Raw genomic sequence first — 25342 nt, forward strand, 5'->3', positions numbered from 1 at the left:
TTTGGAGCCTCCTATCTGGAACCTCAAGGGGAGCTCTGACACCACTGAGCTTCTGTCCCAAAGCCACAGTCTAATTCCAAAATCCTTGACCTCAATAACTGTTGCCCTCTTGATTAAGCTTCTATTTGGCAGATACACTGACCATAGCCAAAAGCACTTGTCACACACTCATAAAGCCAACCCTGGTGGTAGCCCTATAATGATTTCCTGTTGGCCTCAGGCTAAAGTACAATCCTTATCAAGGCTGAGAAAGCCCTGTGAGCCCTGCCGGCTTCCAACCTGCAATGCATCTGTCACCACCCTTTCCTCCCCAGGCTGTCACTGTAGCACATCCTGACCCCCCACGTGTCAAATCACACTCTCCACTCCCCCAGGATCTAAGGTTTGCTCACCTTTTAGAAAACAGCTGTATCCCCACAAGGACACTGGTAATACCAATATGCTGGACAATTATTGAAAGGGAGATACACCAGGAACATAATGAAGCTGGCAGGTTCATGGGTTCATATGAGAGTTAATGGGCATGAAGTTTTTGTGCCATAAGTCAAAGTGTGTCACCTTTCAACAAACACATCATCCACCACAAAGGACAGATGGGGTGGTTTGTGTTCATGCACATTGAAGGCCTGGGTATTATGGAAGAGACGCCAGATTACCTGATAGTTTTGATCATGCTGAGGCCCATTTCAACGCAGCAGTGGGCGTGGTCCTGGCGGGGCTCGGGAAGCCCTGAAACACAGTAGTAACAGTCCCCCAGGATTTTAATGCGAAGGCAATGATGCTCCTGGAAGGAACAGGGTGGAGAGGAGAGGACTGAGTCAGCACACAGGTAAGTGCTTCTGAAAGGCTTGGAAAGGCTGGCAGTGGGGTCAGGCGGTCTTCACCCTGGGGTTGGGGGAGCACCTACCTTTGAAATGCGCTTCTATCATCTTCCTAAGAGATTGGGGGAGGGGTACCCTAAATAAGAGTTTGAAGGCCTCAGAGGTGGAATGGAGTCATGGAAAAACACTGGACTTTGAGCTCAACAGATACAGGGCTGTATCCCAGCTCTGCCATGTACTAGCCTTCAGATGAACACCCAACATGTGGGCAGACCTGCCAAAGTCTGGGCATTAAACACCCATATTCAGTGTTCCCCTGTGAATCCTGCTCATCAATGTCTTTTTTCACAGGACATGTTTCTGAATTAACACTTTTTAGCAGTCTTAGCTCAATAAAAATATAAATCATGCAGGGATACCTACTACTTCAACTCTGTTTTAGGCCCTTTCCCTACTAGGGTACTGGCACCTTAAGAAGAGGGGCTGACTATGTCTTACTTATCATTTTATTCATGTGTGAGTTCATATGCTTGTTCATTGAAAAAAAATGCCAGTAGGGCACGATGATTAAGTCAAGCATTGTCCCTGACACAAAGATAATTAATAACCATCCCTATGATGCACACTATATTAAACAGAGTTAACCCTCACAACAACCTTATGAAGTAGGTACAGTTTTTATCCTCGTTAAGGTAAGGGTAGTACCTTCAATACCTCATAGGTAAGGAGGATGGCACAGTTGTTTGGCAGATTCGCAGTCTTGAGGACACGATTCTTACCTAGTCTCAAAGGGCAAAAAGCACAGGGAAATGGTGCCTTTTCGCACTGGATGGGAAGAGGCCGGATGACGCAGGTTTTCGAGGAAAGAGACCTTGAGGCAGCATAAAGTAGGAGCTAAGAGCACCAGCTAAAGAGTCACACTGCACAGGATTAAATCCTACATTCCCTACAGCTACTTAACTTCTGAGCCTCAGTTGCCTCATCCGTAAAATGGTAAATGAAGGCGACCTCATTGTTTGACTGCGAGGACCATAAGATGATGCGTGTGGAGGCTGAGTATGGGGTCCAGCAGACAGAGTACTACATCAGTGTGACCTGTCTCTGTGATGACGAGTGGGACTCCTGCCCCAGTTTTCTCACATCTGTCTGTGATCGTGGGCAGATGACTTTCCTTTTCGGCTTCCTCGGCTACATGGGTGGAACTGAATGACCTCTGAAATGCATCTCCAATCTGAAGTCCTAAAAGCTTACGGGCTTTTTGAGTGCGAGGCTCTCCTTGGGAAAGCAGGGTCCAAGGGCAGAGGAGAGGAGGCACACACAGAAAAGGACCCCCTGAGACACCAGCAGTATAATGGACACCTTTGTCCTGCTAACCTACACAGCACCATGCTGGTTTCCTCATCAGATCGGGGGATTCAGCCATTGTGTTTGGGTAATGAATGAATGAAATCACTCTCCCAATACAAAACACAAATATCTGACAGGGAAAAGAGAAGAACAGGCACGAGAGCCTCCCCGCCTCGATCAGATTGCCAGGACTTTGCCAACCTTCCCAAATGGGCTCAGATGCAATCTTCAGAACTCTGATGGCATGCACAGCTGTCCCAGGGTTATTTTTAGTAACCTGTGGTTCCTGTCCTCTGGCTGCTTTGTTGCAGCTAATTTTGCAAGAGACCTTCTGGTGGGGGTCTGATCAACAAGGGAAACTCCAGACCTTCAGCTGGGTCTTCTAAGACCCCTAGTGTATGGCTGGAACAGAGCCAGAGAGTATTTGGCCTACGGGTCCTGGCAGTTTCCAGATTTGTGGCATCCATGGTACAGTTATACTAAAAAAACAAAACAAAACAAAACAAAAAACTAAAAAACAAACCAGAGGGCTCAAGGGACTGCTATAAAGTTCAGTTTTTGTATTTTGCCAAAGAAATATGAAAAAAATCCATCAACAAACAAAATAACCCAAGTACCATCCACTATCCCCATGACTTTCTGAAAGAAAGGACACTTTTAACACTAAAAAAGTAAAAAAAATTCCTAAAAGAAAGTTTTTTGAACTAAATAAAATCATTATGAAAACTCACTACATTGCAGATAAATATGTGTATATTTTATCTCATGGCCACAAATTCAACTTCCTGATATTTGATTGTGAAAGAGCATTTGAGAACCACTGATCAAATAGATCACTGATGGAGATTTTGCTGGGAACACTGAGGCTGAGAGGTTCAGTAGGTGAATTCAGTCAACCATACTCTTTGGGGGCAGAATCTGCTCTGCGTGACTCAGACTAATGATAGTCTGGAGCACTGTGTGTTGGCAGTAGGGAAGGAGGAGGGGAAGGGTAGAGCAGGAAATGCTCTAGTCTAAGAATCTAACATCTGCATTCTGGTCTCATTTACCAGCTGTTTGACCTTGGCTAAATCACTGAAGCCACTGATACGTGAGTTTCAATTCCCCATCTAGAAAACGTGTCAAAGTAACCCATCTTGTTCTTAATACATAATAATGTAAGCATGGCCATCAGTTAGCAATGGTAGCAATGAGAACAAACACCTTGGAAACAGTCATCCCAGTGTTCAGTGATCTTTCTTCTTTTGAGTCTTGTCATAATAGCCCTGAACACAGGAGGACAGTTAGGATTTACACCTGTTTTTATATATGAACGTTTCAGTATGAGAGATAGGAAATATGTGAAAAATTTCGTGTGCCACAGATCAGCTGGCTAAAAGTAACGATATGGCAAGATTTCATTCTCTTTTGTGGTTGAGTAATATTCCACTGTATATACAGACCACATCTTCTTTAACCATTCATCAGTTGATGGATACTTAGGCGGTTTCCATAGTTTGGCTATTGTAAATAATGCTGCTATAAACATTGGGATGCATGTATCCCCTTGAATTGGTATTTTCGTATTCTTTGAGTAAATACCTAACAGTGTATTTGCTGGATTATAGAGGTAATTCTATTTTTAACTTTTTGAGGAAACTCCATACTGTTTTTCAGAGTGGCTGTACCAGTCTGCATTCCCACCAACCGTGCATGAAGGTTCCATTTTCTCCACATGCTCACCACCATCTGTTGTTTCTTGTGTTGTTGATTTTAGCCATTCTGACAAGTATGAGATGATATCTCATTGTGGTTTTGATTTGCATTTTCCTGATGATGAGTGATGTTGAGCATCTTTTCATGTGTCTGTTGGCCATCTGGATGTCTCCTTTGGAATAATGTCTATTCATGTCTTCTGCCCATTTTTTAATTAGATTATTTGTTTTTTTGAGTGTTGAGTTTTATAAGTTCTTCATATATTGTGGATACTAACCCTTTATCAGATACGTCATTTACAAATATCTTCTTCCATTCTTCCATAAAAGGTTGTCTTTTAGTTTTGTTGATTGTTTCCTCTCCTGTGCAGAAGACTTTTCTTTTGATAACTGATGAATGGATAAAGAAGAGGTGGCATATATATATACAATGGAATATCACTCAGCCATAAAAAAGAATGAAATCTTGCCACTTGCACAACATGCATTGGCTATTGTAAATAATGTAAATAAAAAAACTAGAGAGTATAATTCTTTTCTTTAAATTTTTTTATTGTTATGTTAATCACCATACATTACATCATTAGTTTTTGTTGTAGTGTTCCATGATTCATTGTTTGTGCATAACACCCAGTGCTCCACGCAGATTGTGCCCTCTTTAACACCCATCACCAGGCTAACCCATCCCCCTACATTCCTCCCCTCTAGAACCCTCAGTTTGTTTTTCAGAGTCTATCGTCTTAGTATAATTCTAAGCAAAATAAGTCAGTCAGGCAAAGACAAATACCATATGACTTTATTCATATGTGGAATTTAAGAAACAAAACAAATAAGCAAAGGGGGAAACCAAGAAACAGGCTCTTAACTGCAGAGAACAAACTGATGGTTACCGGGGGGAAGAGGGTGGGGGAGTGGTGAAATAGGTGATGGGGATTAAGGAGCGCACTTGTTGGGATGAGCACTGGGTGATGTATGAAACTGCTGAATCTCTGTATTGTATACCTGAAATTAATATCACATTGTGTATTAACTAACCGGAATTTAAATAAAAACTTAAAAAAATTTAAAAAAAAGGTTATGGACTACATGTGATATTCATCAACTCTTAATCAGTGACTTTTCCATGGAAACAGAGGTAAAAGCATTCTGGAAAAACTTAAGTAGGGAAAGGAAGTAATATTTATTGAGCATCTACTATGCGCCAGGCGATGAGTTAATTGCATTGCATTTATGTTGGTGAGTCTTCATGAGCCCATTTTGAGTCATGTGCCATTTCACAGATGGCTTAAGGAAGTGAAGGTCACAAAGCAAGTAAGAGGCAGACCTGGAATTCACACCTGAGTCTGTCTGACCTTTGCTGGACTCCATGCTCTTTCTCCAGGAACCTGAAGACATGATGACAGAGTCCAGAATGGTAGCTCTCCTGACAAAAATATGTTTTTGAAACAAAGGGTGTAAAATGGTTTATCATCCTTCTGGAGCAGACACACATAATAGGGTGAATATGTTCGTGCCCAGGGTCCATTTTGCTTATAAACAAAAGGTGAGGCTTGGCAGCCTCTTTGAAAAACTTTGAGCTCAACACAAATGGGGTGTGTGTGTGAAATATAAAAATATACATACATAAAAGACCTGTCTGGTCTGTCAAGTTCTGTCAATTTGCAGGCACATTTTTCTGATCAATTCCTGTGAGCTGTCAGATGACTTGACAGTAATATCCAAGCAACTTCTTTTTACCAGAAACTGCTTCTTTTTACCAGAAACTCCTTAAAATATTAAGGAAGCAGGTTGCTTTGAAAAAAAGATATTGAAAAGGAAAAATAAAGTAGGGTGAGGGTCTTGCAAATTTTACTAAGTGAGTTTTAATATAAGCTTTTTCTTCCCATCTCGATGGCTATGATATAGTATAAAAATTTTGGACATTTATGAAATCATGTTGATCATAGATGATAATGAGATGATAAAAGCACCAAATTATCAAAGGTAGTTATATTATTGGGGAGGGAGGGAATTACGGGGATGTATACCTGCTGTATGCTCTATACCTTTGATGTTTGAATTTTACATAATGACTAAGATTGGCTTTAGTAATCAGAAAAAAGTCAATAAAAAGTAAAAGACCATGGGACACCTGGGTGGCTCAGTCCATTTAGCATCCGCCTTCGGCTCAGGTCATGATTCCAGGGTCCTGGGATCGAGTCCCAGATCTGGCTCCTTGCTGAGCGGGAGCCTGCTTCTCCCTCTGCCTCTCCCCTGCCTTTGCTCTCTCTCTCTGACATATAAATAAAATAAAACCTTAAAAAAAATGAAAGACTCTCAGAACAAAAGCATTATGTATTTTTGAAAAAGTTGTATTAGAAATCATGACAATTTTATAAGATTCTATCTAATTGTCATGACACAAGTGACATGAATATATTGTCCTCGCAAATGAATCCCCCTGGGAAGCCCCTCCCCCTCAGACACACAGCCGCCTGGAAGCCTGGCTCTGTTCCCCTCCTCAGAGGCTACTATGCGTCTACATGTACATTACATGTTTATATATATGTACTATTTTTCATCCTCTGCAGCCGTATCACACCCTTAGCCATATTATACCATGTTTATGGATCTGAGACATGCTTTTTTTCAGGCAAAACAGGTCTTGAATTTCTATGTCAGTACCGAAATGGCTAGCTCATTCTTTTTAATCTGTTCATTCACTTTCCATAGTGTTGGATTTATTCCTTCCAGCAATAACTTAGGTTGCTTCCAGTTTGTCAGCAATTTAAAATAAAGTTTAAGATGCAATCATGTCAACTGCGTAACAGTAAATATGTTCCTTGTTTTACAATTTTAAAGCCTTCATAATAGTATGCAAATTCTTCGTTCTTAATTTGGATGTGGGAGGAGTAGGCAGAGAGTATGTTAAAAAAAGATCAAAGACAGAAAGTTACAAAATTTGCCAAGGGCACTGTCAAGGGTCAAAAAACAAAATTAGGGGCTCCTGGGTGGCTCAGTTGGTTAAGCGTCTGCCTTCGGCTCAGGTCATGGTCCCAGGGTCCTGAGATCAAGTCCCGCATTGGGCTCCTTGCTCATCAGGGAGTCTGCTTCTCTCTCTCTACCTCTCCCCTCAGCTCGTGCTCTCTCTCTCTCTAGCTCTCTCTCAAATAAATAAGTAAAATCTTAAAAAAAAGAAAAAAAACCAAACAACAAAGCTCTATTCTGAGCAGCCTGAACCACAAGGGCACTCAGGAGTTCAATCAAACTAAGAGGAATTTTAAGAGGAAGCTTTGAAGTTTCCTGCATTTCAATAATGCAGTAGAGAAAGAGGCACAGTGTATGAAATTCACATGCAAGGTGAATTCTCTCTGATAGGCAACATAAAAAAATCTACAGTGGAAAAATCATGGTGAGGCAGATAGAGAATCTTTATAAAGCCACAGAATCTTGATGCTAAAAAATGCAAAAATGGTCAACTCTAAAACCTTTTCATACAGAGAAGCAGAGTTTGACCCAGTTGGTTAAGTGACTGGCCCACCGCTGGGGGCAAAAAGCCCTGAAAGTAGGTTTTCTCATTCCAAGATGAGTAGAATTGTTTTCATTGGCAGTGTTTCTCAAACTTTTCCAGGGAGGTCCCTGAGAGTAATAGATACTGATGCACCTGGGGTGGGGGTGAGAGCTACGGAGCGCTAATGGGTGCTGAGTACTTATTTGGAGACAGTCTCTAGGTTAAGAGACATTTCGTGTGTTTTGTCTTTTTTTTTTTTTCCTTTTCATTTATCCTCCATTGCAATTCTGATAGAAAACAGAGACACAGAGAGGAATTTCCACAGGTACATTCAAGTCCAGCCCACACCTGAAGTCCCACGGATCTAACCCTTCAAGCTCCCGCATGGGCAGCAACACATCTGCCAATGTCTTGTGTTCTGTCTCCTGAAATGCCTGTGGCATTGCTTGGTGGTCAAGATGGAGCACTTGTGGGACCCCTGGGTGGCTCAGTGGGTTAAGCCTTTGCCTTCTGCACAGGTCATGATCCCAGGATCCTGCTCCCTGCTTAGCAGGGAATCTGCTTTTCCCTCTTACTCTTCTCCTGTGCTCTTGCTCTCTCTCTCTCTCAAATAAATAAGTAAATAAATAAAATCTCAAAAAAAAAAAAAGTGAGCAGCTGGCCCAGTCGGCCTGAGTCAAATACACCCAACTACCAGGTTCTAGGAAGATTACTTCTTTGAGCCTCAGTCACTCATTTTGTAAAATGGGAACAATCAATAACCTATCTTGTAGGTCTGTTGCGAGAACTGAATTGGGGAATCCAGGGCAAACACCCAGAACGGTAAGTAACATACACCAGGCAGTTGATGAGCGTTTAATAGTCTTATCAAATTAATAATAATTTTACTCCACTATGGATCTGTGCTTAATTTTTTTTTCTCCAAAATGTTTTTCTTAAAATTTCAGTAAGCCTCATCCCAGATGATGGATGATAGCTTCTTGCACCCATTGGGGACCAAGTGGGCTGTGTACCCTGTCTCCCTGCTCCCCCTGCACTGTGTGTAAGGTAACCAGGGGAAATTTCGGCCCAGTTACAGGACAAAGTTCACATCCCCTAAAAAGTTGCACCATGCCCTCCAAACGTACTTCTGCTTGCTCTCTAAGCTCCTTTCTCACTACAGTATCCCTGCCCTTGATGTTCTAGTAATCTTTAGCTTTTTTTTTTAAGATTTTTATTTATTCATTTGAGAGAGAGAGTGTACACGCGTGCAAAGGCGGGGAGAGAGGGAGAAACAGACTCTCCACTGAGCAGGAAGCCTGATGCAAGGCTTCATCCCAGGACTCTGAGATCATGACCTGAGCCAAACACAGACACTTAACTGACTGAACCACCCAGGTGCCCCAATCTTTAGCTTCTTATAACTCTCCAAACAAGCAGCACATTCTTGAATTTTCACATTTTCCTGCGTGTGCACCACAGCTCAGCCTAAAAGGTATTTTTGTTTGTCTGTTTTGGTCTAATCTGATACCAGGAAAGCTTCTGCTCTTCTTCAAGACCCAGCCTGCACATGGCCACTTCTCTGGGTGCTACCAAATCACCACCATTGCCCCCGCCCCGTCGCCCAAGCACTGGCTGCTCCTTCCTCCACCAGGACTTCTGCGCCTATTATGGCTTGAACCCACTCTGTCCTGCAATTCTTATGGATTTGCACTCCCTTTACCAGAATTGAGCTTCCTGGGGGCTGGGACAGGTTTTGTCTTGCCAGAGTCTTGCACGATACCTAGCAATAAATGTTGGCTGAACAACTTGGGTTAGATTTTACTTAGCAACCGTCCCTGGGGCAGTGGAGTTTATTTACCGTGACACTAAAAATTGACCCCGATCACATCTGTTGGTTCTCACTGGAGGGCCATTTTTGGTCATCTTAGGTCTTTGGACAGAAATAGAACCGTAGTATGAAGTAGAATAACTATTGGAACTGGCACCAAGCCCCAGAGGTGCAACAGTAAAAAGAAGTGGCATACATTCTTTTCCACCTCCAAATTTCCAGCACTTCAGGTAAACTCAACCCTTCTCCTGGGGTAGGGGGGCTGGAGGGGGGCTCGGTTTGCCCCTCCTCCTCTGCCAAGTCAAGTCTCCTATTTACAGCTGTCCAGTAACTACAGGTGACAAGGCGGGTTCCTTGGCAGGTCCTTGGCCATCTCTCCGGCCTCATCTCCACCGCTCACTACCTTCACTCGCCCCTCCCGCAGCGCTAAATCTCTTCTGGTTTCTTCACACATACAGGGTAGCATCTTTATCTTCGTTCTCCCCTTGGCATAAAATGATCTTCCCTGCCAGGAGCGCCTGGGTGGGACTGTCAGTTAAGTATCCAATTGTTGGTTTCAGCTCAGGTCGTGATCTCACGGTCCTGGGATTGAACCCACCCCCCCCCCGGCAGGCTCTGCATTCAGCTTGGAGTCTGCTTGAGATTCTCTCTCTCTCTTCCTCTGCCCCTCACGCTCGTGCTCTCAAATAAATAGATAGATCTTTTAAAAAATGACCGTCCTTGTCTTCTTCACTTTGCTAATTGATGTACAATTTATAAACAATAAAGCTGACTATTTTGAAAAAGGGTACAGTCATGCTCACATATGGAGAGCTACATCACTCCCCAAATCACTGCACCCCATGCTTCTGTGCAATCAATCCTCTCTGTCCACCTCCAACTCCTGGCCACCATTTATCTCTTTTCTGTCCTTATAATTTTGCCTTTTCTAGAATGTCTTATAAACAGAATCATAAAGTTATCTAGGCTTTTCCGTCTGGCTTCCTTCACTTGGCATACTGCTTTGGAGATTCACTGATATTGCTGTGTGCCTCAGTGGTTTACTCCTTTTTGTTGCTGAATAGTATTCAATTGTATTTCTTTTCCCATTTTTAAGACTCAGTCTAGGGTCACTTTCTCCGGAAAGTCTTCTCTGATGCCAGGGTTATGTGTGGAGTCTGCCTTCCCACAGCATCCCAGACTCACCCTCATCATACACACAACACATTGTGCATTGATCATTTATTGATGTGTTTGTTCCTGGCTAGAATTAATTCCAGGAAGGACAAAGTATGTTTTTGTTATTCCCACACTCCCGACACATAGCACAGTGCACAACACCTAGCAGGTCCTCAGATGCAAGTATGAATGGCTCTCGTGGGAGGGAGGCAGCCTTAAATTCGGACTTTTGGACACTCTGAAAAATGAACTGCCACTTGATATGATTGCATGGGATTCTCTCAAGAGCCCTGTGAAGTTGGCACTGACAGAAACACACTTTACAAAGAAGGAAATTAAGGCATGCCTGTTTGAACCTAAAGCCCACTCTAAAATACAGTGTGACAATGATATTCTTCTGCAACTTGTATGCTTTAGGACTAGCAATCTGTGTTTTGAGAGCAAATGTCCATCTCCTTTAGCCTGTTCTCTCGAGCCAGCTGAAAAATAAAGATAGTGTTCTGTTGGCTAAAAACAAAGCAGTTAGGCTAGGTCAAACAAAATGGCGGTCCAGTGGATTACTGGCTCTAAAGAACAGGCTAATTTGTTTCAGATGGCTGGAGTTGGCTGGAAGGCTGCAGGCAGCCATCACTGCCTGAACTAAACTGAGGCTGCAGCTGGATGGCACCTGGCCACACGAAGAGGGAAGTAATGAGGGGGAAGGGGCAGAAAACAGAAAAAAAGGGCTTTGACTTAACTGTCACTCAACCGGCTATCTCTCAGTTGGGAAAATTAATCTGACAAACCTCCCGTCCGAGGTCTGTAAATAACTAATATCGGTTCCCAGAAGGTGCGGGGCTTGAGAGTCCACACCAGGGAAGAGGAAGCAGGACAGGAGATCATTGGTGATGAAGCCTGAGTCTTCCTCTCCCTAATTCCACATGCAGTCCCTCACTCCCACAAAAGACTAGAAGGGAATTAAATTCAACTCACATGGGCCAGTCGATCAAATCTGGCAAAGAGCTCGTTGAGCATCCGGACCAGCTCCTGGGCGGACAAGGTCGTGGAGAGGTTGGTAAATCCTTTAACATCTGCAAAAAGAATACTAGACAACAGGGGAGGGACAGGGTGGGGAGAAAGCATATTAATATTTTACTCCATCCTGGAAAACATCAACACCGTCCAAATAACCAGCCGTGGTCTGAGATTCTAGTTCTCCCTGCCATGGGAGTCAGGAGGAATGTGTCAGTATTTAACAAATATCTCAGCAGACAGAGTTCACCCAGGGGTTCAGGAAGGGCAAGGGGGCAAGGGAAAGCCCTTCTTCCTGTGCAGGGCCAATGGAGTGTGGGCAATGCAAACAACCCCAAAGGGAATTTGTCACTATGAACAGATCAATTTGTGGAAAGCAACATGAAGCTTTATGAATTACCTGTTTTCACAGTGAACAACAATGCAGATGCTGTGAACATAGCGTGAAATGGACACAGGAGAACAAAGAATAAAAAAAAAAAATCTCATTATCTCCAGCAAATGACATACCTAAAATTGCAGGCAAATAGAAAGTGGCATTTTTCAAAAATTATGGGAATAGGTAGCAGAGCTGGGAGACTCAGGCAGAATAGTTCATTGCCTAAAACTCTCACACTGACTAAGGATTTAAGTGAGGTCAGGCCTTAGCGCTGCATATGTTAGGCATAAAGGATGAGGAAAGTAAGGGAAGGGGGTAGTCCTTGAAAGCCCTCTGAAAGCAAGGCATTGTATGAGAACTGCCTTAGTTCATCCACCCAGCAAGTATGTAGGAATGCCACTCCACCGTGAAGATGAGCAAACTGGGGCTCAGAGACGCAAGGAGACATGCCTAACAGTCCCCTCGTAATACGTGGCAGAGTTGGGGTTGTCCACTTAAACTGTAGGGCACTGCCTCCCCACCCCACCTCTCCGCACCAGCTCAGGGACCCAGGCAAGAGCAGAGGTCCCTCTGTGTGGAGCAAAAAGAAGCCTCGTGCCCTGCTGGTAGAAATGCAAACTGGTGCAGCCACTGTGGAAAACAGGATGGAGTCCTCAAAAAATTAAATGATCCAGTAATTCCACTACTGGGTAATTATCCAAAGAATATGAAAACATTAATTTGAAAAAATTATTATTTTTGCAGTATTATTTACAATAACCAAAATATGGAAGCAGCCCAAGTGTCCATCAGTCGATGACTGGATAAAGAAGATGTGGTATATATACGCAATAGAACATTATTCAGCCTTTAAAAAGAGCAAAATCTTGCCATTTGCAATGACATGGATGGAGCTAGAAATGCTAAGTGAAATATGTCAGTCAGAGAAAGACCAATACCATATGATCTCACTCATACGTTGAATTTAAGAAACAAACAAACAAAAAAATGAGCAAAGGGGAAAAGAGAGAGACAAACCAAGAAACAGACTCTTAACCATAGAGAACAAACTGGTGGTCACCAGAGGGGAGGTGGGTGGGCGATGGGGGAAATAGGTGAAGGGGATTCAGAGTGCATTTACTGTGATGAGCCCTGAATCATGTATAGAATTACTGAATCACTATATTGTATACCTGAAACTAATATAACACTGTGTGTTAACTATATCGGAATTAAAATTAAAAAAAGAAGAAGAACATAAAAAAGAGCAGAGGCACTTTTCATGTTGTATCATCTTTGAAGCTAGGATACCATCTTAGCAGTGTTTCAAACTTTTCATTTTTATTTTTCTTAGTGTTGCATAAAGTAATGGCGAGTCTTACAATCAGTGTAACTTAGTTTTAATGCGATAGGTTCATTAGCCAGAAGACATTGTGGAATGTGTGTTGACTTACGTTGGTTACTAACCTCAGTATTCAGTGGTTCTTAAATTTATCTCCATTATAAACCCTTTTAAGAATCTGACAGAGGCTATGAATTCTCTCTCCTAAAAATGCACGAGTATTCACAATTTTGTACTTCATTTCAAGGCATGTGCACCTTCCCTGAAGCCCATTTATGGACCGATTAGGAATCAGGCCCCGGTTTAAAAAAAACAGCAACAACTATTGCTTGAATTAATTATGTAATGCCTTCATTATTTTAACAAATATTTGTGCATCTACCATGTGTCTAGCTACACATTGTACTAGGAAGTTGGATTAAATGATAAAAAAGATGCAGTGTGTGTCCTCAAGATGCTCACAGTGTAGGGACTGAGGTAGGCCAGTCAGGGAGAAAGACAGAAACAACACAGGAGATGAATACAGCAGCCCCCTCCTTATCCAAGGATGGTGGGTGGGGCAGGAGGATCCATTCTAAGACCTCCCAGGGGATTCCTAAACCTGCAGATAGTACTGAATTCTATAGAGACTATTTTTCCCCCATACATGCATACCTATGATAGAGCTTAATTTCTTTAAAAAAAAAAGTTTAATTTCTAAATTAGGCACAGCAAGAGATTAACAACAATAGTAATAAAATAGAACAATTGTAGCAATATACCGTAAAGTTATGTGAATGTGGTCTCTCTGAAAACATCTGTACCCACTGTTCTTGTGATGAGAGATGATAAAATGCCCACGTAATGAGATGAAGCGAGGGGTGAGTGACGGCATGACCCAGGCACTGCACTCCAGTGTGAAGCTACTGTTTACCTTCTGACATTAAGTCAGAGGCGGGTCATCTGCTTCTGGACTGCAGTTAACCGTGGGAAACTGCAACCACGGATAACAGGGGGACCGCTGTACTCTGACAGAAGGACACACTGGGGGATGACCAGTCACAGGGGATCAAGAGTTTCCCGATGCAACAAAGTCTCAGCTGAGTTTTGAAGGACCCATGTGTCTAGACAGATGGTTAAGTGAGTAGGATGGGGGGTCTGAGCAGAGCAATCGGCACCTCTTAGGGTCTGGTGGAAGTGGGGCAAATGTACCGAAGCTCTGTAAGAATTCAGGGGCAGCTGGTCAGAGGGTAGCACTGAGCAATGGGGTGGGGAAAAGAAGAGGGGAGACAGAGAGTGTGTGTGAGTTAGAGATGTGGAGCAGGGCAATGTTGGCAATGGGCTGGTAAGCCAGGTTCAAGAATACAGACTTTGTCTTGAAAGTGATGGAAAGCCAGTGAAGGGGTTTAAGCATGGGCCTGATGCCTTTACATTTCTAGTGTATACAGTTTCCTCCGGGCAAGTCACTACACGGTCACTGTCCTGTGTTCTGGTGGCACAGCATCCGCCAAGTGCATAGGATTTGAGTCTGGACAGATCAGAGTTCAGAGCCCAGCTCACCACTTAGGAATACCAGGACTTCGGGTAACTTCCCGAACTTCTCTAAGCCTTTGATTTGCGAGCAGGAGATAATTCTAGTATCTGTCTCATTGGTGGGTAGCAAATGCTTAGCACAGTACTTGGCATAGTAAGTGTTCCGTAAGTGTGTTAGCTCTTTTCATTATTCTACAAAAATGTACTAGAACTGAATGATTGCATTTGAGAGATAACGGGAGGAGAGAGGTATCAGAGGAGAAAGTAATTAGATCATTCGTTACCTGCAGCTGAAAGAATTCCTGACTTGACACAAACGGGAATAAGAGGAGCAGCAACATTTACAGAGGAGCTACTGTGGACTGTCCTAAGTTCCACATGTATTAACTCGTTCGTTCCTCATAACATTCCATGAGGTGGGACCTACTGTGACCATCTCCATTTTACAGATAAGGACATGGAGACCTGAGTAACTTGCCCATGGACATGAAAAGCTAGGATTTGAACCAGGCAGCCTGGCTCTGGAATCTGTACTCTTTATCACTCTGGTGTGCTACCTTTGAAGTAAGGATGGTCATTGCCATGGCAGGTGTAAGTGGAAGGGCCCATAGATCATCTAGTCCAACACATTCACCCAAAACTATTGATATCTATCTGTCTATTCCAAGGACGGTCCATTCATTCATTCATTCAACAGCTAATTAATGGAATGCCTACTTGTGCCAGGCGGTGGAATGACAGTGGTGAGCAGAAAGAACCATCGCAGCCCTTATGGGGCATCAACCTATTGAAAAAAAATGGATTTGCAGAAACCAAAGGTCAAAAAAGTTTCAGATGTGCTCAGTGATCCAATATCATCAAATCTCTTGTGATCTGAACACACCGTACTTCATGCAACAGCATCTGAACATGATGTACCTGCTCCCTGGCATAGTTCTCTTTCCTGCTGCTACCTATGAAACTCCTACTTGTCCTCCAAGAACCCACTCCTACGTAGAGACCCTGCTTTTATAGGGAATTCTCCCAAGCACAGCTAGTCATTCCTACTCCAGCTTTCTACCCAGCCTGTGGCCCCTCTGTCATGACACTTAACACTCAACAACACAATCATTGAAGACTAAGTGTGCTCCACCTATTAACTAAAAGACAGGAAGAAAGTCACTTCTGTATCCCAACTGCCTAGCACACGGTGGCCTATTGACCTGCTTCCTGAACTGAATCAACAGAAATCTTCAGAATGAAGTCTTTTTCTTCTCAGAATGTGGTCAAAGGCCCCCACTGGCATCTCCTGGGATCTGGTCAGAAACGCAAAATCTCAGGCCCCACCCCAGACTCATTGGATCAGAATCCGCTTTAAAAGGAGCCCTTAGCCATATGCACCCCAATGTTCAGAGCAGCAATGTCTGCAATAGCCAAACTGTGGAAAGAGCCAAGATGCCCTTCAACAGATGAATGGATAAAGAAGATGTGGTCCATATATACAATGGAATATTACTCAGCCATCAGAAAGGATGAATACCCAACTTTTACATCCACATGGATGGGACTGGAGGAGATGATGCTCAGTGAAATAAGTCAAGCTGAGAAAGTCAATTATCATACGGTTTCACTTATTTGTGGAACATAAGGAATAGCTTGGAGGACATTAGGAGAAGGAAGGGAAAAATGAAGGGGGGGGATAAGAGGGAGAGATGAACCATGAGAGACTATGGACCCCGGGAAACAAACTGAGGGTTTTAGAGGGGAGCGGGCTGGGGGGATGGGTCAGCCTGGTGATGGGTATTAAGGAGGGCATGTACTTTATAGAGCACTGGGTATTATATGAAAACAATGAATCATGGATCACTACATCAAAAACTAATGATGTACTGTATGGTGACTAACATAATAAAATTAAATTAAATTTTTAAAAAAGGAGCCCTTAGGGGTGCCTGGGTGGCTCAGTTGGTTAAGTGTCTGCCTTCGGCTCAGGTCATGATCCCAGGGTCCTGGGATCAAGCCCTGAGTTGGGCTCCCTGCTCAGCAGGGAGTCTCTTCTGCCTCTGCCCTCCCCCCCCACCACTCCTGCATGCTCGCTCTCTCTCTGAAATAGATAAATGAAATCCTTAAAAAAAAAAATAAAGGAGCCTCTAGTGATTCATGTGCACATTCAAGATGAGGAGCACCTGTTTAAGTCATAGTTACGCAATGAGAGTTTGTTGACTAAAAGAGGAAAACAGAAACCAGGGCTCTGGCCTCTCTGCATTGCTCATTCTACTACCCTCCATGTGGTGAGCTCCAGGTCAGGTCTCTTGATTCTACGTATGAACTTGGAACCTTCCATGATAATCATCTTGGAGTGTATTCATTTAGGAATGTACTGAAGAGGCCATGTTAATTTTCAAATCTAATTTGCTTATGTATGTTGTTTATTTGGCTAAAAATAAGTGTTGTTACCTAATAGCTGTTCTGCAAATGGAGAGACTTCAAGAAAGCCTTAGCACGGTTCTAAAGAATCGTTAGGAACATGGGCCCTGGGTAGACTCTTCTTCCTAAACTGCGTGTCCTTGGAAAGTTTATTTAGCCTCTCTGAGCTTCCATTTTCTTGATAATAAAGAAGAGATCACTGAAGCAACTCTGTACCATTACCTACAAGTGGGTAACTTTTAAATCACAACATAGTTCTTGATAAGTGGAGGATATGTAACTCCTTGGGGAAATTTTTGGGAGTCAGAGAGCGTTTAATAGATTGTCATGCAGATAGGTCTCAAAAGCCAACAGGTTCTCTGGGCGCATTCACTTGCATTTTGCTTGTACATGAAACTCTGGTCTACATGGCCAATGTGGTGGCTACCCATGTGGACAGGGCTGACTGGAGAGAACAGCCAGCCCAGAAAGCGAGTAGACTGAGTAAGCCTCTAAAATTGAGGATTTTCTGATCCCTGATGAAGGTTCACTGAACTATCTAACACTGGGAGAGGTAAAGACAAATCTGCCTCCTGAGTAGATCCAAACTGTGCGCCAGCAAGTGTGCCAATGGCGTGGGGCTGGGCGAGAGGAAGGGGAAGGGAGCTCTGGGAAAGAAGCGAACCATCCTCCAAATCCATGTTCCCCTGTCACTAGGAAAGGCCACTGAGCTAGGGATTCTGTTTTCTTCTCATGTCTGGGTAGGGCCATGGGATCATGGGTCTCATCAATGCAATCTGAACAGAAGCGATATGTGTTATCTCTGGGCCAAGGTGGTGAAGAAGCAGGTGTGCCTTTTCTACCCTTTTTTCCTCCAAGAGCCAAATGCCAAAATCCCTGAGTTCAGGGGAGGACACAGATATAAAACTCAGGGGCCTTGGTCCCTGAGTCACCCGCTGACCAGGAACATCAGCAGTGGGCAGTTGTGTGAAAAATTTTTTGAATTTAAATCAATGCAATTGAGAAGTGATTTGTTAGAGCAGACAGTATTACTCTGAATAATGTAAGCGTCTTAAATATATGGGAAAAAATAGGAGAAATAAATAGAATTGGGCGGGGGGGTGTGTACTAGAAGCCCGAAAGGCTTCCAGTAAAACATCAAGTGGCCAAGTAGGTCTCCAGAGAGAATCCAGGGAAGTCTCAGATGCACAGAGCTGAAATCAACATGAGAATCCAAATTGTCCATTGCAAACAGTGCAGCTTTTAGATTAGGAAAATGAGGTCCCAAAAGATGAAATGATGCAGCCAAAGTCTAGCAGTAGAAGTGGCTCAGAGAATGTGTTCTGGAATGAGAAGCCTAATCCATTGGCTCCCAGTCCCCTGGGCACAGGAAGGGCCGCGTGCATGCCTTACCAGACACACTGAACCGACATGCGGAGGCCTATATACACAACAGGAGGCCAAGAATCGTAGGAAATATAATCAAGAGTCAGACATTTACAGCAGACTGTTTTTAGGGAAGGGTCACAAAACAACAGACAATAATATAAGCAACAGAGAAGAAAGAATGAACTAGGTGGGTTGCCCTGAAGAGATAGACACAGGATTGGAAATAATTTTAAAAATGTTCCCTCCACTGCAGTGGGTGTGCTCTAGGGGCTGGGGAACAGGGCAGAGCAGCCGGTCTGGCTTTGTTCTCAGACATGGGCTAAGGACCATCCTCCTCTGCTTTTCTCATCTCTGGTCTTATTTTAGTAACTAGCAACCTTGCAGTGGCTGGAGGGACCCCACCACCCCTCCCAGAATTCCATTTCCCTATGCCAGAAGGAGCGGTGGGCATCCCGCCCACCGCCCCCCTCCCCCCGCCCCGCCTCTGTGATTGGGCCAGAGAGGCCCAATGTGGCAGCAGGGGTCTGCAGACTCTGCTGTTAGGAACGGCTTCTTTGCCGTGGGCTGAGGCCGTTGAGAAATGCAGGGCAGCAAACCCAATTCTAATTTAGTGCAGTGTGCACTTCTGCAAGAGGGTCCGTCTCAAGCTTAAGAACTCCGTTTAATGGTTTAAAATAAATGGGTGAGGTGGGGAGGACAGAAGTCACTTTAGTTGTTCTCGACTAAGGGAAGCACTGAAAACTGATCGGTGCAGAAAGAAAGCCAAACATGTCATTTATTGAACTTAAGGCGCCCAAGTATGTTGTTGTGGGTGTGCAGGCTTGTTTATTTTTTCCTTTTTTTTTCTTTATTAAGGGTAATTCTCCTCCCCCACCATCACTTTTTCCATGGTGACAGGCACTTTCATAATACTCTTTTCATATCTACATAACTATATATCTCATATAATAATGATAATCATCAATATCAGAGAATATCATCATATATACATAAAATATATGGTATATATTATATAGAGATACAGATATAGACAGATATCGCTTACTGTTCAGCCTTCACTTGTACTAATCCCTCGGTTTAGGATTCCTTTTCTTTGATATTTTTCACTAAGCGGACTCAATTTCCAATAAGGCAAATAAGAATCATCTCTTGTAGGAAGGTTTCTTTTATCACCCCACCCCCCTCTCTAGGTGTTCCTCTTTTTATGATCCATTTGCACCCTTTGCTTACCGTAAAAATAGAATCCCACAATGTATTATAATTATACATGCTTCCCTGAGCCTGTTGTCTACAGTTGGTATTGATGAGTTCCCATTACGGATGGGACCAATTCATGGATCTGGGGACTATCTTTTATGGGAGTGGCTATTTGACAAAAGGCTGCTTTGCAAACCCAGGCATCTAAACCAGTGTAGCTCTATTCTTGGACAAAACTCTGATAATGACCTCTACGAATATGTCTGCTGGGTTAGAACCATGCTTTCCGCTGGACTTCCTTTCAAATGAGTGTCCCAGCATGCCAGGTGAATGCCCAGAGAGGCTGGTAAGAAGGAAAAGTTGTTCTTCCCTCTGACCAAAGTCAAGAAGAAGGGAACCAAGAGGATACACTGGTGTTTTAGAGCTATTTAACATATAAACTTTTCTCCATTTGGGAATTTTCACTCTATGGTATTTAGTGGGAAGGAGATATAATTCTACTGTACAAGCTGAAAAGGTCAGATATCTGCTTTCCAGGCACTTTTCTTTTTTTTAACATTCTTAGTTTATTAATCCTCTCATGAAAAATCTGCTCTTCTGGTGAGTGCCTGCGCTAAGCCAATCAGACACATCTGCCCGAGTTAACTCGCAGCGCAAAGAGGCAGGGGGAACAGGGAGTGGGGGCAAGGAAGAGTCAGCTACTCCAGATCCTGGGGGACTGCAGGAGGAATCCAAGAGGTAGCAGCTGTGTTGGGGAAGGCGACAGAGTTGGTAGCACAAGCAGGGGATTCTTCAGAAACAGTGGAGGCAGCGTACTCACTGGCCTAGTGTTCTGCTGTGATTCTAGCCCATTTGCTGAGCCTGCCTCTCCATCCTTCCCCAATTACTCTGTGAGCCACTACTCAGCCTTTCTACAGACTTCTTTTAAATCAACCAGGGTTAGGTTGTTTTTGCTTATAATTAGGAAACATGTCTGAAACCATCTACAATATGCCCAATGCTCTGCTATATGCTTATCCCTATATTCTACGCTTTATATGTATCTTCACTCACATCATCTCCATCAACCCTGCAAGGTGGTTATTAAAATGCCCGTTTTACAGAGAAGGGCCCTAAGATTCAGCTATGTAAATTGTCCAAGGTCACACACAAGGAAGAAGTAGAATTGGAATTTTAAAACTGCCCTGCCTCATCAAGGAGCCCCCACCTCTAACTTTTCGGTACATACCATATTGTCCAGGGTAGTGCTCGGCAGAGAGGGGCACTGATGGATGGATGGATGGGTGAAGGACGGATGAGTGGATGGGTGGGAAGGGTGGGTGGGTGCAAAGGTGGTAGATGGCTGGATGAGTGGGTGGTGGGTGGATGGATGGATGAGGGGTGGGTAGTTGGGTAGACGGGTGAATGGATGGGTGGGTGGATAGTTGGGAAGGTGGGTTGGTGGATGGAAGAATGGGTGGGTGGGTAGTTGGGTGGATGGGTGGATGGATGGATGGATAGTTGGCCAAAAATATGTTCACAAAAGAAAAATCAGCTGTAATCCTTTTTTATATTGTTTTGAAGAAAGTTATAAGGGATATAAGGAGAGGAGCTATGTGATCACTCCTGAGGTCTCTAGATCACATCTTGGAATTATTTTTTTCAATCATAATGTAAAAGACTTTTGCTTTTCCACTCAAAATATAAAGGCAGGCAAGCCAATATAATTGCATTTCTCTGACATTCTTCTTGAGCCTCAATTTGGAAAGGAACTCTATGATGAATAATCACAGGTTAATGAATTAATCAACCAAATAAAGAAAGGCTTTGACATTCAGGCAGACAGAAGTGATGAGAGCAGCGAGGTGCACACCCAGATCACGCACGGAGCCGGGGTGCGGGGTGGGGGGGAGGGTGCCGTGGTTCTCACCTGACGTTCTCGTAGCGGTGGATGTAGATCCGATGGAACTGGTGCTGCAAGTGCTCGTCTTCAACATTGGTCATGTCGTTGATCATTTCCAGGACGACAAAGCGGGGGAGCACAGAGAGCACGAGCCGCTCCTAGAACAAAACAATGGAGAGGGACAGGCTTGTTAGGCTGACCAGCAAGTCTGAGACCCTGTCTCCATCACTGATAGTCGAGTAGTATTAGGTGAGCTTGGTCATATCTGTGCCTTAGTTTCCTAATTTGGCAAATAGCAATAAAATCATCTACTTCCCAGACTTGTTGTGAGCATTCCATGAAATAAAACGTGCGATAGGCCTAGCATGACTTCCTTCCCTCCTCTCTGCTCCCCTTAACTCTGCTCCCATGCAAAGGGCTTTATCAGTGAAGTGCCCACGGAGCTTCATACATGAGGCTTCTCCGCTCTTGAAAGCTGTCTCATCATGAGACTGAGAAGCGTGGTTCTTGCAAATGACCCTGCATCATGTCCATTTTGTCTTAATTATCACAATTTTCCAGCTTCCTGGGTATCCGTGGCCCTGCTCATGCATCCCTGCTGCATGGGAGCAGGTGCTAATCACGGCTTTGAGGGGCACTGAGTGCCTGAAAATAGGAGAAGTTCAGTAAATGCTTCCTAAACAAATGCTGAACACACAGATGGCAGAGACTTAAGCCTATAGTTCCTCGCCCTCACTGGAACTTGGATCATGATTCATCCATTTATTCATTCAGTTACCATGTCAAGGAGAAGGTGCCATGTGACAGGTGCAGGGCTGGGCGTGGAGAATTGGCAGAAAACCAAAACAGGCATGGCACTCGCCTCTGGAGAGCCAGTGTTCTAGAGCTAATAAACGGATCCTGGAAGAGATGAAGAGGAGCTGGTGGCTGCTTTAGCTGAGTGCCTCAGTGGTTTACTCCTTTGTCCATTGCAAACGGCCAGTGAAGGACTCCACCCAGTGACTGAAGCAGGGAGCTAAAGGACAGAAAGAGCGGTCCTATAGAAAGCTAGAGAACGTGCTGCAGGCACAGGGGGCAGCTAGTACTGAGGCTGTGGGATACGGTCTCTTTTGAAATTCACTCATTCATTCATTCCACACGTTTACTGCGATTCTTCTGTAGACAAGTAGGTTAGCTGCTATGAAGATAGGAGTGAACAAACAGATGCGATCCTGAATTCCCTGGCGGGGGGGGGGCGGGCTGACAGGCTCCATCTCAGAGATGCCAGGCTCAAGAAGTGACAGTCATGGTAGCAGAGAGGTCAGGCGAATGTGGCTGGCAGGAGCTTGACAAGCACTCTGACGGTAAGTCAGGGCTAAGCTCTCACTAGCAGCATGGGCAGAGAACCCAGTGACTTGGGGCAGACCGCTCTGTAAGCCACCGATGAGGTCCTGGGAGCCTTGCTAGAGCTGTAAAGGTAAAGGAGGAGAGGCCGGGCTTCTACCCAGTTTTGGCATCAAGATTCAGAGCCAGGCACAGAGCAAGTGATGGGAACTCGGATCTGCAGAGCCTAAACATTTGTGGCAAGTCTCAGGAAGAAGGCATATGCTCATCCCTGGTCCAGGGGCTTGCCACCCAAGTGTTCTAAACCAGGCAGTTATTCAGATGAGCCACGCCTTCCTCTGATCGTCCTGGACCTGCCCGGGGGATGCCTTCTCTAACTGCTCTGCGGAAGTGACATCCTCCGTGAAGCACCCGCCCTGAATCCTATGCCATGTTGACCCGCCTGTTTCTGCCCTGATGGCAACCTCCACCAACTTGTGAACCAGTTCCTGTACTACTTGAATGCAGTAACAGTTCTCCTGGCTGACCTCCACTTACCGACACTCTGGATTACCTGACTCAGTGGGTCCGTTTTCCAGTCCCTCCCTCACACCTGTCAGCTGGGCACTTACAGGGCTGAAGGTCCCCAGCTCATAAGGAGCTCTCTAAATGCCCACAGCTTCTATTCCATATTAGCCCCATGTTGGCCAGGAGCCTCTGGGCTTATTCCCAAATGCAATTATGTCGGTTTATCTGTGAGTGTGTTCACTCTATTTAATTAGGTAGCAAATTAAAATTTTTAAACAAGTAGGAATGAGTGTTGCTGTTTGTATGAAAATGGAATTGAATGCTTCAGGAAGACTTGGTAATGCTGAATAACCAAAACATCAACACCGAATTAAGACATGGGTGAGGTGGCCATGAACGTTTATGGGAAAAGTGATGAAAATTCAAAAGTCACTCTGATAATATTGCAAGAACTTTTAAATTCTTGCTCCATTTTAAGGAACCAGAAGTCTTGGCTGATGCACAATTAGCTATGGTCTCAATAAGAAACAACAGATCAAAGCTAAAAATAAATGCCTTGGCCTTATTTTAGAAGACCAGATAATGAATGTATTGTTTTGTGTTTAAGTCATAAATAAAATGTTCAAGTATAATTTTTCAATAGTTCCCCATTTTAACCTACTTTTCCAATGAATCAAGCAACCGTGCGCCCTGATTACTTCCACTAAAGTGGTTTTACAATTCCTGTTTGGATGTCTGTCACCCCTCTAGACCACGAAGCCTTTGAGAGCCAAGGCGGTGTCCTGTCCACCTCCAGAACCCAACACAGGCTTAAGAAGGAAGGGGTAGCCATATTTATCTGGATTCCTCTGGTGACAGATCGATACCCAACTCAACACAGTTTCAGAAAACTCAGGCTTTATCCTAAGGATACTGCAGTGTCTCATGGAAGCTGAGGGCAAAACTGAGAGGCTGGGTCTTGGGAACAAAAAGACCCAGTGACCCTTAATGACTATGGCCCTTGAACCTGGATTTCTACTTGTCCTACAAACTGGCAAGAAGGCTCTCTCACTTCTCCCTTACTGAGAGTTCTTATGCCTTCTATCTTTGTATGCCTTGTACCTTATGCCTTCTCTCTTTGGCCATTTTGAGAAGATTCTTGCTCAGTTCAAGACTCACCGTGTGTGCAGAAGGAGTCTGCTTGGGTCAAACATCCAGTCTTGCCTAAGGCTCATGGTCAGGTGCAGGGCCACAATAAAGAGCGTGGTCATCACTGAAGTGACCATTAAGAGAGGGGCAGGTTGGATACAGAGGGGAGAGAGTAAGTCCCAACCAAGTGGGGACATGGCAGAAAACAAAGATGCACAAAACAGTAGCCAGTGCACACTTGTGGAAGGAATAGATGAGTACAAGATAAATAGCTGTCCCTGAAAAGGGTCCCACTTTGACCATAGGGGTGGAGAGCAGGGAACCTGGAGGGAAGGTCAGTAAGCGGAAGCAGCAGTGTAGGTTGGTGGTCACGTGCACTGCCCCGGAGGTAGGCTCTGGCTTCAAAACCTAACTCGGCCCGTTCCTAACTCTGTGACTTGGGCCACATCCTTTAGCTTCTCTGTACCACAGTTTCTCCGTCTGTAACCCAGAGCTGATCATAACAGCACCTTTTTTTTTTAATTTTTAAAGATTTTTATTTATTTTTTGACACAGAGAGAGAGACAGCGAGAGAGGGAACACAAGCAGGGGGAGTGGGAGAGGGAGAAGCAGACCTCCTTGCTGAGCAAGGAGCCCAATGCAGGGCTCCATCCCAGGACCCCGGGATCATGAGCCGAGCCCGAAGGCAGATGCTAAACGGCTGAACCACCCAGGCGCCCCATAACAGCACCTCTTTGACAAGGCTGGAGGATGAAGTGAGTTAGTGTTGGTAAAAGAATTAGATCTAGTGTCTAGCTTGCTGTAACCACAGCCCAAATGTTGATGAATTTCACTGGCAAGCATGCTCTATTTTAAGCATTGTTTTAGAACTCGAATTGTACTTGGGTGCAAATGCTTTAAGCTCTTGAAGTAGGAACGTTCCACAGGAAGTATGGGAGGGATGAATAGACAGAATATAAAAAAGCCATCGTACTACACAATGAAAAGC

General features: G+C 44.2%; 1 protein-coding gene across 1 annotated transcript in view; it reads right to left on the minus strand.

Annotated features, from left to right (window-relative positions):
* The window catches only part of ADCY8 (adenylate cyclase 8), a 227133-nt gene that overhangs the window by 119408 nt on the left and 82383 nt on the right, over positions 1-25342 (minus strand). The window contains exons 3-5 of the mRNA XM_025871521.2: positions 21424-21554; positions 11293-11404; positions 657-784 (exon numbers count right to left, since the gene is read on the minus strand). Coding sequence (XP_025727306.1) covers positions 657-784; positions 11293-11404; positions 21424-21554 — 371 coding nt within the window. The remainder of the gene's footprint in view (positions 1-656; positions 785-11292; positions 11405-21423; positions 21555-25342) is intronic.

This window comes from Callorhinus ursinus, unplaced genomic scaffold (genome assembly GCF_003265705.2).
Source record: "Callorhinus ursinus isolate GAN/ISIS: 27379988/994484 unplaced genomic scaffold, GSC_fseal_2.0 scaffold5, whole genome shotgun sequence".
Lineage (NCBI taxonomy): Eukaryota > Metazoa > Chordata > Mammalia > Carnivora > Otariidae > Callorhinus > Callorhinus ursinus.